The sequence below is a fragment of the Lolium perenne genome, chromosome 1, assembly GCF_019359855.2.
Source record: "Lolium perenne isolate Kyuss_39 chromosome 1, Kyuss_2.0, whole genome shotgun sequence".
Taxonomy (NCBI): Eukaryota; Viridiplantae; Streptophyta; class Magnoliopsida; order Poales; family Poaceae; genus Lolium; species Lolium perenne.
In genome coordinates this window covers 224,252,066-224,268,365 of record NC_067244.2, presented here as the reverse complement: position 1 = coordinate 224,268,365, position 16,300 = coordinate 224,252,066, and the positions used below count along the sequence as shown (strand labels likewise).

The following is a 16,300-nucleotide window of genomic DNA, read 5'->3' as shown; positions in this document are numbered from 1 at the left end:
GTGTTACACTCAAGAAAGTTAAGCCAACAATTGAATGTGAGGAAGAGAACTATCCATATAACCAGATAATAATATCAACATTGTCTAAGTAGAACCCTAAATAGAATATCTCAGGCATTCTCCTGGGATATAATTTATGGAGACAACCATAGCCATGTCCACTCAAGATAGTATAGAAGAAGTACTATATCTAGTTGATCAAGACAATGCTTGATCATGGAAGTGAGAAAACCATTCAATGAGAGATACCTTAGAACCCAAACTCTATACCTTATATGGTGGGAACCATTCATCAATGTAACCAAAGTTAACCATAAAAAGAACCATAGCCACCCTAATTACTTTAATGATAAATTGAGAATAGCAATAGAAGTTAATTGGGAGGAAGAGCAATCCTAGCCAAGGTAAGATGGAGTTGAAACCCACATAGAACCTATATCCATGTCTCAAGTTAACTTGTGAATTACTTGGTGATCACAAGTAAAACCCTAATCTATATCCCAACATTAGTTAGGCATCACTTTGGTGATCACCACTATAAACCTAATTCATAATTGAGTTCCAAACCATTTGCCAGTAAGTAAATATAATTAGAACCCTAGAATTCCTCACTAGCTAAACTATATGATTAAACCCATGGTGGTGATCAACTACTTATCTTGATAACCAAAACCAAACCATGATGAGAGTAGTACCTACTCTAGGTATTCTAAGGTGTTACTAAACCACAATATTAATACTAAACTTGGGAGGAGTTTAAGTAGAGTTTCCAATTCATTAGCACATAGTTCTGCACATAAAATAACAATCAAGTGACAACACTATCAAATAGGAGGTCAAATCCTTAGAGATATTTAGCACATAAAATCATGTCACTACATCACTTTCTTATTTGAAATCCATAAATAAGTATTACCTTGAGATTATTTCTTGCAAGATGAAACCAAATAAAACTTTATACATCACTAAGTAAGAAAATTATCACTGGAAAACAATTTGAATATTTACAAAGATAATATTCAAATTCATGTTCATATGGGTAATTAAATTCAAGTTCCAATCATAATAACTAAACCAATGTTATAATATCCATATTAATTTTCTAATACATCACCAAAGTGACTGAGGAATCTTGAACTAATCCTTGTACTATTCAAATAAGAAATACCTGCAAAATAGTAAGGCATTCAAAATTGAATTAAAAAAGAATTCAAAATAGTAATAGAAAACATAAAATAGATAAAAAAAGGAAAAGGAAAAAGGAATTACCTGGCCATTGAGCAGCCCAGCAGCAGCTTGTCCACGCCGTCCGAACCAACCCAGGAGCAGCCCACGAAGACGGCCCAGCCCAGCCCACATACCATTTCGCCTGGATAAGATCGAAGCCGAAGTCATCGTCTTCGTCTTCGCCATCGACGACGCGCGGGAGGACGCCAGCACGATGAGGAGAGCCACGTCCCGACCGCCGTTGTTGACCTGAGTGACCAACGACGAACGCGAGAGCCCTATAAATACTCGTCTGAAGCCCTCCTCGCTCCTGTTCGTCATTTTTCCCCAATTTAGCAAACCCTAACTCGCCCCGGTCATCTTTCTCGCCGCCGGTAGAAACCACCCCAGACCTCGCCGTGGCCACCGTTAGAACCGCCATGGTCGACTTGTTATATATGCAAAAGGAATTGAGCCCGGAAGCTCTCAATCGCCAGAGAATCGTCGCCCCCTTTCGCCGGTCACCGACAGCACATTGACGTTCGCCGTCGATTCGGACCACCTGTGGCCTCGCCGTCGAGCTCAACACAATCACGGTGAGCTCGCGCACCTCCTGGACTCCCTATTGCATCCAATTGTAGCCCGTAGCTTCGCCGCGCCGTTTAACCGTGCCCGCCGCCGTGGTACCTCACCGGCGAGCAAGCTCCGACGACCATTAGGGGGTGGCGCTGCCACCACTAGCTTCACCTCGACGAGCCCTTTCCAACCAGCCCCTGCACGCGCCCGCGGGAACGCTCTAGTGCCGGCGACCGTCGCCAATTTCCGCCGGCAGTGAGTTCCCCTTGCCACATCATCGCCACCTGGGCAGCTGACGTGGACCACTGGTCCACCAGTCAGTGGCTAGGGGTAACTTAGACCGGGTGTATTTAGCAGATTCCATTTTAGTTTAAATTCAGAAAATTACTGCAACTTCAAATAATTATAGAAAATTCAATTTAAGTCCGAAAAATATAAATGAGATATCAAAATTCTTATAAAGATAAACTCTATCCAATAAAAATATAAAATGAAATTATTATTTTTAATAAAAATTTAATTATTTAATACTTGTTATTTAAGCCATATATTTAAATTCTAAATTCAATTAAAATTCAATAATTAGTAAAAAATTCCAAAAGCAAATAAAAACCAGTTAATAAATAAAGAAAACATTAAAAGTAATTTTCTTTATTTGTTATTTTGTTAAATCTTTATTAGAGAGATTTAAACCCTTATTAATAATTACCTTAATTATTAATTCTTGAAAATTAATAAAATCCCAAATCCAATATCATTTCTATTTCCAAGTTATTAATAACTTCAAATTTATTAATGAAGTTATTAATCCAAGAATTATAGGGTAATTAGTAAACCCTAGTTCCATAAGAAATAAAACTAGAATCTCATCATCTCATGTGAAACCTAAAACCCTAATATCATTAGGAACCCTAGCTCCATTATTACATGGAAACCCTAGTTTGCTTCTAACCTAAACCCTAGGTTAGAGCATGTGATCATGGTACCTTATTACAAACCATAGAACCATAGTAGCAACTACATACTTGTCTTGGACACATAAAATGTAGAAGACCTATCACTAATATATAGGTACCCCATGTGTTCATCCTTATCAGACTTAACTAATCAAGTGGGATCAACCAAGTATAAAACCCTAGTTCCTATCCCAAAGACCACCATCCTTAGTTATCCATAATTAGCATCACACCAGTGTGATGAACCCTAATAGCAACTACACCTACTATTTTGTATTACATACCATATTCCACTAAACCTTACTAGTGTTGAATACTTATCCACCATCCTATTCAGGAACCAATTACTCCTTACTTAATAGAACCAACAGTAAAACCTAGACCACTTCAACCCTAATTGATATACTTCTTATTATTTAAGAAGTATGTTCTTCAAAAGTTATTCTTTTGAAGAAAATAAGGAACCATCATCAACCCCGCTTATAAGGACCTATAAACCCTAGCCAGCTATCACCAACAAGGTATACCACCTTGATAGCAACTATTGGTAAATAAAATGTTTAGGCTTAATTCAACAATCAGGCCTAGTTGCTGATGAATCCAACTATGTTGTGATCCATCTAATACTTACTCCAGAAGTTGAAATCATATTAAACCATAGAACCCCACCAACCTAATTATCATACCTGTTCTTTGTTAAAGAACATGTTCTTCAAAATTTATTATTTTGAAGTATATGATGATTAATCATTAACCATGCCATATAGTGCTAAAACCAACCACCATTTATTACATGTTAGGATTATACTCAATGTTATTGTTGTATGCTATTAGTGTTATTATTATAATACATTGTAGCACTTGTTTATAATACCAAGTAATCACACCTGAATAAGAACCTTGTTAGTAAATCACTCTAAAAGTGCAACACACCCTGAACCAATCATTACAACTCACTGATCCTAAATCATCGGGGTTAGGTCACGCTTAGAGCGATTGCATCTCATTCTTATGCATTATTGCATCCTTGCCAATCTTTTAAACATCGTCCTTACCGGACGATGATGCTATTTCAGAATTTGGAGTTATTGCGTATCGAAGACCTTGACTGCATAATCTTGCAGTCAAGAAAGGCAAGTTCATCACTTGCTCATGTCATTTGAGTATTTCTATCAAATTACTTGCAAAGTATTATGGTTATCACTATTGCATAAAAATCAAAACCACTACTTTCATAACTATGAATATGACTATGTGGTGGGCAATGGAACCATGGATTGTGTTGATATGGTAGAGGTTCCATTGCAAGGGTTTATATCCATCTAGGATTAAACAACAAATGTCGCCAGTGATTCTTGTGCCGTAATACCCGTGATAACCATAAGATCCGGAGTGGGACGGAGTAGTCAAAAGTGTTTCCACCTCTCGTTCATCAACGGATGCGCTTTACCGTAGTACACTTGTAATCCAAGGGGGCAAGCTGGTGAGGCTGGGGAGTCCTAAGTCCCCACGGCATTGTCCGTAGTACACTTGTCGCCCGAAGGAGCAAGATGGTGAGGCTGGGGAGTCCTAAGTCCCCACGGTATTGCGGTCTATGATGGGTTGCAGCTACCGGCGAAGGAGTTTGGTTCGATCCTGCATCGTCGTCGTGGTCGGGGTCCACCCTGAAATATATGGGAATAATGGGACCGGCGAGGACCCAGGGTCGGGGCATGCAACAAAGGGTGGGTGTTCGAGGTAGCGAAGGAACATGATTGGCTAGACCTTATACCGGGCCTCACACCAAAGGAAGTGTGGACGAGCACGCGGCTCGGTTGGCACCAAGGTTAAGATCTCTTATGGGTAAAGCAACACACCTCTGCAGAGTGTAAAGAACCGTGACCTGTCACTCCCTGTTCCGGGATATGGAACTGCGAACGCGGCCGGAAAGGAGCTCCATGAAGTTCTAGTAAACCGGTGAAGGCTGACGGACATAGTTCTTCTGAATAAAAGCAACCTTTTGAAGAAATGGTTATGAAAACTTGCATTGGTATTAGACTTTCTGGTCTAATACCGTAGCTAGTGCATTAAACACCTCTTTCCTATAATAAACTTGTTGAGTACGCTCGTACTCATCCCACTCTTAAATCCCCTGCTTAGATATGAAGGCATCGAAGGAGGATCTACAGTGTAACTCGAAGGCCGAGGAGTCAACAACTACTTCAAGAGACAGGACCCTGTCAGAGGAGTCAGATACCACATCCAACAAGGAGAAAACATAGTTTAGTCATAGAAGGGAACTAGCTTCATAAACTTAGCTCCTAATTAGCTAGAATCTATTCTTAGCCTCTGTAGCTAGTTAAATACTCTACAAATAGAGTTCGTGATAAGATTAGTCTACGAGTCGTTCTTCTGGAGTTTATTTGCAGTTTTACCTCATTGTAAAGTAGGAGGCTGTGATGATCTTATGTAACAGAGTCGGTGTTGTAATTCTATAGACATACCTTGGACCCGCATATGTTTCTGTTGTACCACTCTGAGCGATATAATACTAGTGGAACGATGTTTCATTGGTGTTATATCAGACTTGCATACTACACCATGCAGTGGTATGCTGGGTCACCACAGTGCTCCTAGCTGAGGGTGACCCTCACAGCGTCGATAGCAGCGCCGAGCTCGTCGCCTCCCACTAGAAGCGGCGGGATCGGACGCCCCCCGCGCTCAGGCGCCATCCTCCGGGCACGTGGAAGTCCGGCGGCGCTGGGTGGCCCGCCATGTGCAGAAGTCCCGCCTCCCACTGGTGTAGGGAACATCGGCCGAAGCTGTTGTTCGATCCGCCTTCGTCGTGGCCCGCCATTGCTCGCTGGAGGCGGATGAGGGAGAGAAGACAGGGCTGGGGAGAGGAGGGAGACGGCGGTGCTGAATGCGGCCAGACGCTGTAGGTTCCGCGATAAATAGAGGGAGCCGCGCGTGAATCCGAGGCGACAACATTAACTCGCCGCGTGGAAGCTACGCATCCGGCGAAGACTGACCGGTGGCCGCGCGCGGAATACGATTGGCCTTTGTCGCCGACAAGTCGGGGCCACCATCTGCGCGGGAAGTTTTCTCGATGTTTCCCTCGCTTTCGTTTCGTCCGGAGTCCCCGAGCCCTCCCCGGGGGGGTGGGGATGATCTACGCTCGCTGGATGGATGAAAGCCCAAATCCGGGTGAAAACGAGGTTCCGGGGGCGCGACTGGGCCGTTTTCGTCTATCCGGATGAAAAAAGGGTCCTGGCGACCTTCCCGGGAAGACGGCTGGAGATGCTTTTATGATAACAGAATCAACAAAGTTTTGGAAATACAAAGCACATTGTACATGTGCCGCGTGTAAAATATCTAGAACTTATGTTATGGAAAAATATATTGTAACTTATTCGATCATGAAATAATGTATAGTACAATAACTTCTTTCTCAAGCAAGAACATTAACACATCGCTACTACAGAAGATTCAAAACTAGTGTACAACTGAGATTTTTTTTTGCAAAAGAGCAGTTAACACTAGTAGAAAAAAGGTCTTCTATCTCAACCCATTAGTCCCCAAATACTTTGATCCGGGACTAATGGGCACTTTAGTCCCGGTTCTGCTGGTGAACCGAGACTAATGCTCCGGCCGGGACTAAAGGTACCCTTTAGTCCTGGTTGGGTTTTGCTTTGTAAAATACAAAAGAAAATGATACACAATTCAAAAAATAAAATGTTTTCAGATTCTTGTATGTTATGCAACCTACTATTCGGTGAAATTAAGAACTTCGAATTTTCAATTTTTTTTGCAAAATAGGTTTGAAAAATGGTAAAACCGCATTAACTTTTGCATACGACATCGGAAAAAACGTATAATATATCAAAATCATCGTGAGAAAAAGTTACATCCGAAATTTTAGATTCTCAAAATTCCAAATGAAAATACGAAAGCAGGAAGATTTTAGTTTTTGCTATAAATTATGGATTTTATATTTTTTATATTTTTTAAAAAATTAAAATTAATAATTGCATCCTGCATAAAGATTACTATTACTTTTACCCAATTTTTTAGATTTTCAAATTTTTAGGTTTTAGGTTTGCCAAAAAAAAATTAAAAATTAAAAATAATACAAATTAAAAGTTAATGTTTATTTATTTATTCAAGATTATTATTACATCATTACTTTTGTTTATTAAAAGAATTATTTAAAATTCAAACAATAAAGAAATGTGACATCGACCAACATGTTAATAGGATTAATATGCAAAAACTCAATTCGGCTTCCGGGTGCGTATGATCCCTTTGTCATAAAAACATATTTTTAAGTGTTAAAAAAATTTCACAAAAAATTGATATGTACATCTCCATAATATATGCGTGTTCTCAAGTTTCATGAAAAAATGATATTTTTTGTAGTCTACGTGAAAAAGAGAAAATTTATCTTCTGATAAGTTTTTGTTTTAGCACCGAATTTTATCTTTTTTGCACACGCCACACGACAAGTCGATTTTTCATGAAACGAGTTTGTGAGCGCGTAGCACATGAAGATGTACGTGCGAAATTTTTATTTCAAATTGTTTGACATTTCAAAAAGTGTCTAACATGCATTTCAAAATAAAGGGAGCATACGCTCCCATGTGCCAAAACACCACTCCCACGATTGATATGATACTACTATCACATACATGCGCGAAGCACTTGGATGCGGGATGGAATGGAACTCGGAAGTTAAACATGCTAGTGCTAGAGTAGTGGGAGGATGGGTGACCGAGCGAAAAGTTTGACCACGAGTAAGTAATTTGACTAGAGATAAGTATAGTTAGAGATAGAGACTAAACTATGCAAATAACCGAAATAATAGAAATTCTGAAAAAATAGACAAAAATGGAGTGAACAAAATTTACAACAAATAAAATTAGAAAAATTCACCTGCAGACATTTTCGCCACGACGCACGGAATCCACGTGAATGGATCTTTAATCCCGATTCGTAACCGGGACTAGGGGGGCCCTTTAGTCTCGACCCTTTAACCGGGACTAAAGCCCGTTATGAACCGGGACTAAAGGCCCTTTTTCTACTAGTGTAATCCTATGATGGAAAATATGACTACACCCAAACAAAATAATTGCGGAAAAAATATACAAGATGTTTGTAATAGACAAACACAATGTTAGTTGTAAAATATCCTGCAGCAAAAATGGAACGTAAGCATGTAAAAGCGCTAAATGGTATGCGCGGTTTCAATTTCATTAATTGGATACGGACACCAAATTTTTACTGCAAGGCGAACATCTTCCTCAAGATACTTTCTTCCAGAACCCAGCATCGTGGCATAATAGGACTCACCGCCCTGTCCATCCAACAAGGCCAGGAACCCAGCACATTCAAAAGCAGCCCCCGTTTCCGTGGTCAGACGGTCGCATGCACAACATCGCTAGGTAAAAGATTACGAGCTGGTACCGGGTCCAGTGCTAAAATAATTTCAGTGGTAAATACGCTCCATGCAAGAGGCGTCCATATACCATCGAGAAGCAAGACACACAGAAAGGAGCGTGGCCGTTTTTCGCAATGGTACTCGACAAGGCCTGCAGCACCAACTTGAACTCAAATTCCATATGCATCTCATTCCCAGGCCAACTCGCCTTGTAAATTCATGATTAATCATTCACTCTTTCTTCTAGCTGGAAGAAAAGGTAGGTGGATAAGCTTGCATGGTACTAGTAGTTTAATCTGACGATGTGTGTGTACTGTGTAGAAGCTTAGATATTTATAAACTAGGAATAGGGGTGACCGGTTTGCATGCGTAAATTAGAGCATCCCAGCCGTTGGGGCTCTCCAGGCCGAAATCCGGCGTTAGTTATCGCCGGATGGATGTATTTTGTGGCCTGGGGAGGCCCATTTTCCCAGCCGCGAGCCCATGGTCGCGCACCCACCGCGTGCATAGCGACGGCGCAGTCACCGGGAAGGGCAATCGTCGGAGTGCCCTCGACGCATTGAACCGTCGCAAAGTGGTCTGGAGAGCCCAAACGACTCGTCGGGAACGGCCGAAGTGGCCTCGATGCGAGAACCGCCGTAATGGAGCACGAACTCCGCGGAAGAGCAACCGCCGCTCTCTTCGTCGAGAGACCTATATATACGGTTTACGACGGCCGACGCCATTCATCTGTTCTCTGCTCACCATCCTCCGTCAACCATGAGCGATCTCTCTTGGCCATCGGACACCGACAGCGAGGGGAAGCCGCCTGGATGGCGCCATTGGTGGGATAAAGCTGCATCGTCCAGCAGCGACGATTCCCCCCCGCCGGCCAGCGAGGACGACGAGGAGGAGGAGGACGAGGAGAAGGACGAAGGGGCCAAGGAGCAGGCCGAGGAAGAGGCCGAGGAAAAGGAGGAGGAGGAGGACGAGGAGGACGACGAAGAGGCTGAGGACACTGACGAGGAGGAGGACCCAACTTCCTCCGACGAGGAGGTGACGAGCCGGAAGCGTCGCCGCCCCGACGATGAGGCGGGGCCATCTAGGAAGAAGAAGAAGTAGTTTAAGTTTGTTTTCAAGTTTTTATATGTAATTTTTATGTTCATTCGAATTATATTCGAAATATATATAATCTATCTATGTTGCACCACTTGAGAGTTCAAAGCTTTCGTTCGACGAGGGTATTGCCGTAGATCGGGACGACGAAGGTATTGCCGTAGATCGGGAAGACGAGGGTATTGCCGTACAAACCCAGGCCATTGTCGCCGACAAGTTGGGGCCACGCGCGCTTTCGTTTCGTTCGGACTCCCCGAGCGCTCCCCGGGGGGCCGGGGATGGCGTGGGATCGCCGGATGGATTTAGGCCCAAATCCGGACGAAAACGAGGAACCGGGGGCGCGACTGGGCCGAATTACGCCGTCCGGATGGAAAAAACGCTCGCCGGGGGCCTGTTCGGGGGGGACGAGTGGAGATGCTCTTAGATGTACACATGAATATCTTGATACAATATGACCATTACCCAAGAACTATTCAACGCTGTTAAATAAATGACAAATGTGAGATATCATAAATGTGCATAATGTATATTTCTTAGGACACTTAGGCTGCTCATAGTGGGTAGTAACTTAGTCTAGTAACATATGTCATGTTACTAGTCTAAGTTACTATCTTCATAGTGGGTAGTAACTTAGATGTGGTTTCATGCAATGTGTCATTAATTATGTTGTAGGCTCATATTGCTTTGGGATGTGTCATGTTATCATTAATTATGTTGTAGGCTCATACTCCCTCCGTCTCAGTTTACTAGTCTTCCCCGTATTGCTAGATCACTAATTTGACCTTTATAATTTAAATTATATAATACAAAAATTATATCATTAGAAAATAGAACATCTAAACTTTCTAATGATATAATTTTTATAACATATAACTAATGCAACTATGATCAAATTTGCGATCTAGTGTACACGCGCGACTAATAAACTGTGAGAGAGGGAGTACAAAAAAAAGATTCGCATCCCTTGATATCTAGAAACAGATGTGTAATTTAATTTAAACTTTATTAAATAAAAGGTTGTGTGCACTTGCTGATGCATGCAGAGGCTGGGTATTCCCCATTTCGAAAAGAAAAGAATTATCAATGTAGTACCCAGAAGAAATTAGGAGGAGGGCACGGAATCGGATGCCGATATTAGCTTCCTATCGGACCAGTCGCAGGTCGTTGGATTGGAAGCACGAGCAACGTACGATCTGGAAACAAACCCCGCGTTTATCTTTACCTACTAATAAAGGAAGTAAGGTTTCTCCCCAAAAATTTCGTCCGTTTTATTATTATCCTTATTTGTGTGTTAAAATTACTTCTGTTGCCACCGCTTAGCACAACGTCGCGCGTACTGGGCCGCTTAGGGTTGGTACATGCCCGCGCCATACTGGGCCGCGTAGGGCGCTGGGGCGCAGCTGCGCTGCTGATTCAATACGTTTAGAAATTGTCACATGGATCATTCGCAAAAAAAAAGAAATTGTGACATGGACAGCAGAAAAATGGGCAAATGCGGTTCAATAGTCCCACCTCGCTTGATTGTAACGAAATCAACCAGTTTATATACGTCAACTTTAATGGAATCAACAAGCCGCCTCGCTAAGATTGGATTAAGAAGGAATTAAGGCCATGGCCAGTCATGGGAAGCAAAGGACGCCAAGAGGTGGGAAAAAAAAGTAAGAGCGGAGCATGAGGGGGGTGAGCTCGGGCAAATGGATGGGGTCGGGGCGGGGGCGGAGAGATGCACGAACGATGAACGGCGGCCTCGAGCTAGAGGGGAGAGGCGACGCTTGGGTGGGAGGGAGGCTGGGATTGGGAAGGAGGAGGACGAAGGAGTGGACCATGAGGAACTTGATCGCGTTTAGCATTTGGAGGCAGGGGTGTGTTTGATAAACTCACAGGGATGGTGCGGTGGTGTGTGGTCCAGGATTGCCTGTGTAGGCTGACTTGGGCCAAAGGAGATGGTGGCCGCTGGCTAGGGGCTTGCACCTCGACTTTGTTCTCTGTTTTTATTTCGTACACAGTGATGTGTACTTGGATAGTACTGTTTGGATGGTTTGAACTGGAGTATTTGAACAAATCCAAAATCTGAACAAAGATAAAAATTCATTAAATTAATTTTCTGAACAAATTCAAAATTCGAACGAAATTCAAAATCTGAAAAAATCTGAATATTTTCAAATTGTGAACATTTTTCAAGTCTAAATAGTTTTTCTAATATGAACGTTTTTAAAACCAAGACCTTTTTTAAAATTATTTTTAAAATCTGTTTTTTTAAATCTAAACATTTAAACAAAATCCAAAACAAAAAACCCCGGAAGAAACGAAAACCAGAACGAAACATAAACCGAATAAAATTGGACCTGGCCCAAGTGCTCGCGGGGTGCGCGACGTCGCGTATAGGTTTTCCACTCTCGGGTGGGTCGGGTTGAAGTCCGACTGGGTTGACATGTCCCATCTCTCACTCAAAAGCTTTTGTTTTCATTTGATATGAAAAAACATTTTATATTTTAAAGAAAATAAAAGAATAAAAAGGAGGGAGTTATTTTTAACTAGAAATAAAAAGTAGGAGATAATATTAGCAACAAAGCATGAGAAGACCGGACATAGAGGAGTTTAGTGGAGGCGTGTCAAGCGCCAAGACGATGAGCCGAGCACGGCCACCGGTATAGCACCATGTTCGTGAGGAAGAGAGGAACAGGAGGAATCGCGCGACGTGCGAAACGTCGGGAGGAACTTGCACGGTATCGCGAAGCTCAAGATGCGCCCTGGAGCGGTAGGGCGGTGGCGGGCGAAAGAATAGTGCAAGAGAGAGAGGAGGGTGGCCTCAAACATATGAAAGAATAACCTTTAATTTACCGTGACACCGTAGCAACGCACGGGGCTTTGTGCTAGTTTAGGTAGTAAAAAACACACGTCCCGGAATTAACTGCTCCCGTATCGCACGTCCGGCATGCACATCCAATCCGCCAGCGTGCTTCTATAAATCAGCATCCTCCGCTAACTGCTCCCAGGATTTGCAATCTTGGCAGCAATACGTGCTTCCGTAATCACCTACGTTCTGATTATAGAAGAAAAATGATCGTTCACATGCTGGGAAGCAATGAAGCAGATCGTGAACCTTTTTTCTTCCATAATCTTGTTATACTGCTTTTTTAGATGTATAATCTTACTCTACGGTTCTGTGAAAAAAGTCTACGCTACGTCTAGGGTTAGGGTCTAGGGCGACGCCGAGGCGATCGGCCGCCGCCAGCCTACCATGGATGGGAGCGCTCCGGTATTGGGTTACCCACGGGTCTACGAGGGTTCTGGAGAGTCCAGGTCGAGTACTACTGCCAGGGACGGCGATCTCAGCCGTGTCGCCCACGAAGGTGAATTGGATCGGATCGGGAAGGGGGCTGATAAAAAGCTCCCTCGAGGCGGAAGAGTATCACATCTAATCCAGGTTTTCGACAAACAAACAACGATCTACGACCCAGGTGCCAATCCATCCTTGGTCCCGACGCAGACAATGGCAATGATCGGCGGTGGGGGTGATTATGGGGGAACCGCTGAGGATCCTACCCACCCGAAGCCGTCGAACGGAGCCACGATTGCGCTGGACAGGCCGGAGAGGCGCCTGGCGATCATGGTGTCGCAAGCAGGAACGGGAAGCAATTGGGATGGGGAAGCATCAGGGGAGAAAAACGCAGGTCCAGAGGCGCGGCTGTCCGGCATGGAGGATCTGGGGGATGAGTTCTGCATGGAGGAGGAGGAAGAGGAGGAGGAAGCACCGCCGGCAAAACCCACGATCTGGCGTATGGTTGCGCGCTACTACTCTCTGAAGGCGGCGAACTATAGCATGATTCATACACACTTCTCAGAGGTATGGCGAATTCGAGGGAAGATGAGTTTTAAACCGCTGAAGAACAACTTCTTCATCATTAATTTTACGTTGGAAGGAGACTATAATTTTGTTGTGCAAGGAGGACCTTGGATTCACCTTGGAGTGGCTTGCCTGATCGCGCCCCTCAATGATAAGGAACAACCATCAGACGTGGTCCTCAACACTGTCCGACTGTGGGTTCGGTTCTATGATGTTCCATGGAGAAAACAAACGAAGGAGTATGGGGAAAGGTTGGGAACTAATTTTGGCAAAGTCATTGAGGTGGATGTGGATGCAGAGGGCTTGGAGCTGAGTGAATTCCTGAGGGTGCGTATTGACTGGCCACTTGATCAGCGTTTGGTTGCAAGGTTTAAAAGCTCAGTTAAAGGACAGCCAACCCCGAGGATATATCAGATGAGATATGAGCGTGTTCCATATTACTGTTTCCATTGCGGGTTCATTGGGCATAATGAAGAACAGTGCGAGAATAGGATGCTAGGCACACAGTCTTTACAGTATGATCAGACCCTCCGTTGTTCGCCTAAGCGCAAATTCCAGAGCCGCATGATTTCAACGCCGGATGTTCCTGATGTGAGGAAGAACCTACGCTTTAACACCCCTGAGGGCAGCGTCAATTCGTCGTCTCTGGGCATACCTTCTGTCAATGGGCGAGCACCGCGTAACAACTCTGTTGCCCCAGTACCTGAGGTCCCGACTGCCGTTGATGCGTTTGATGGTTTTGAGGAGGGCGAGCGCCGTATGGAGGATGCAGTGGAGGCAGCCCTGGCTAAGACAGTGGACAGTATGAGCCTCAAACTGAACAAAGAGGAAGCGGCCAGGATGAAGGAGACTGGTGGAGGGGGACTGGGGACGGAGATGCCTGGAGCACCTACGCTTGAGCAGGGGAGCGGAAGTGGCAAGGTAGAGATGACGTTGACACCAGAAGCTCTGAGGTTTATGAAGGAGGCATCAGCACATGGCACTGGAAGCCAGGGTAACCACTCTGGGCCTCACTCGAGTGATATGATCCCACCTCTGCGGGGTTTATCTCAGTTGGAGATGTCTCAGGGAAGCGGATCAGATGTTTCCATGACAGCGGCGGACACGGTTCTTGGAAAGAGGATGGCAGGGGAGTCTGAGGCGCCAGAACAGCGGCTCGACCTATCCTTAGCACTTAACTATACAACACCGCTGGGTGGGAAGCCGAAGAGGGGGAGGAAGGCAGGGACTGGCGATGGACATGGTGAGAAGAAGGACGGGGTGGTGGACAGTGTTGCGACAAGGACAAGAAAGAAGATTGTGACCGGGCCCTCGGCATCCGGCAACCTGACGAGACCTAATGGTGGGTCTCGTCAGGAGAAATGAATTGCCTATCCTTCAACTGTCGGGGAGCCGGGAATGGCCCGACAGTGCGAGAACTAGCTACTCTTTCCCAAATTTGGAGTCCTCGTTTAGTTTTTCTTTGTGAGACTAGTCAAAATAAGAATAAAATTCGTCGGTTGCGTCATAGGTTAGGGCTTAAGGGTTTTGTCGGTTTTAGTAGTGATGGGTTGAGTGGTGGTCTAGCGTTATTTTGGCATGAACAATTTTGTGTTGAAGTCCAGAGTGTTAATGAAAGATTTATCGATGCTTATATCCGTGTGTCCCCAAATGCCCCTAAATGGCGTTTAACTTGTATCTATGGTGAACCACGTGTGGAAAATCGACATCTCATGTGGGACGCCATTAGAAATCTGCAAACACAATCTGATCTCCCTTGGCTTTTAATAGGCGACTTTAATGAGGTGCTATGGCCGGAGGAGCACCTGTCTCAACACCCTAGGGCTGTTAGCCAGATGGAAGCCTTTCGAGAAACCTTATTTGATTGTAACCTGTCTGATCTGGGCTTTTCAGGTATGCCGTTCACATACGACAATAGGCGCAAGGGGAGGGCAAATGTCAAGGTGCGCTTGGATCGAGCGGTGGCCTGTCCCCGGTGGCGCGATCTCTTCGCAGACTCACATGTGCAGCACCTCATATCCCCTGTGTCTGACCACTGTCCGGTGCTCCTAAATATAACCCAAGAGGACAGATCACCAAGTAGACAACCTCGCCGCCAGTACGAAATTTTCTGGGAGCGGGAGATGGATTTGCCGGAGAGGGTGGCTAATGCTTGGAAGGAAGCGGGACGGAAACAAGACCTGGGTGAAGTAATGAAGGGCCTTGATGGGGTCATGAACACTCTGCAAGAATGGAGCAAAAAACGATTTGGGAACATACTAAAAGAGCTTAGTAAATCTAGAAGGAGACTTGAAGAATTAATGCTCAGCAATGCAGATCAAAGTCTGATACGCCAAGCTACTGATTCTATGAATGAACTATTGTACAAGGAAGAAATGCTGTGGATACAACGATCACGGATAACTTGGCTTAAAGAGGGAGATAGAAATACAAGGTTTTTTCACCAGAGAGCAAAATGGAGGGCAAGGAAAAACAAGATCAAAAAGTTGAAAGATGATACCGGGGTGTGGAAGGATGCACAAACTGATATGGAGAGAATGGCCACTTCTTATTTCCAAGAATTATTCACCCGTGATCCATCTCTTAATTCGGACAGGTTAATTGGGTTGGTGCAGTAGAAGGTCACTGTGGAGATGAACGAAGAACTCTGCAAAGAGTTTACGGATGAAGAGATAAGTGATGCACTATTTCAAATTGGACCCCTTAAGGCACCTGGGGTGGATGGTTTTCCGGCGCGATTCTATCAAAGAAACTGGGACACGCTGAAAGTGGAGGTAATCAATGCGGTTAAACTTTTCTTTGCCACTGGACAAATGCCTAACAATGTCAATGAAACAGCTATTGTCCTGATACCCAAAGGGGATGAACCAGAAACGTTGAAAGATTTCCGCCCAATAAGCCTATGTACAGTAATGTATAAGGTTATTTCAAAATGTATGGTTAATAGATTGAGACCGCAATTTGGAGAACTTGTATCCTTAAATCAGAGCGCGTTTGTTCCGGGTAGGCTAATAACGGATAATGCTGTGGTAGCTTTCGAATGTCTTCATTTTATTGAGCAGAATACAAACCAAGGGAAGAACTTCTGTGCGTACAAGTTAGACCTCTCAAAGGCGTATGACAGGGTGGATTGGGACTTCCTCAGGAAAGTGATGCAAAGGATGGGTTTCGCTCACAGGTGGATCGATTGGATAATGTCGTGTG

The 16,300-nt window shown here is 44.1% G+C and overlaps 1 protein-coding gene across 1 annotated transcript; it reads left to right on the top strand.

The window, feature by feature from the left end:
- The first annotated feature begins 12,490 nt into the window (after nt 1–12,490).
- Nucleotides 12,491–15,714, top strand: LOC139834218 (uncharacterized). The gene is made up of 2 exons (XM_071824661.1): nt 12,491–14,438; nt 14,990–15,714. Exons 1-2 carry the CDS (start codon nt 12,491–12,493, stop codon nt 15,712–15,714), a joined length of 2,673 nt encoding a protein of 890 aa, XP_071680762.1.
- Nucleotides 15,715–16,300: the final 586 nt, after the last annotated feature.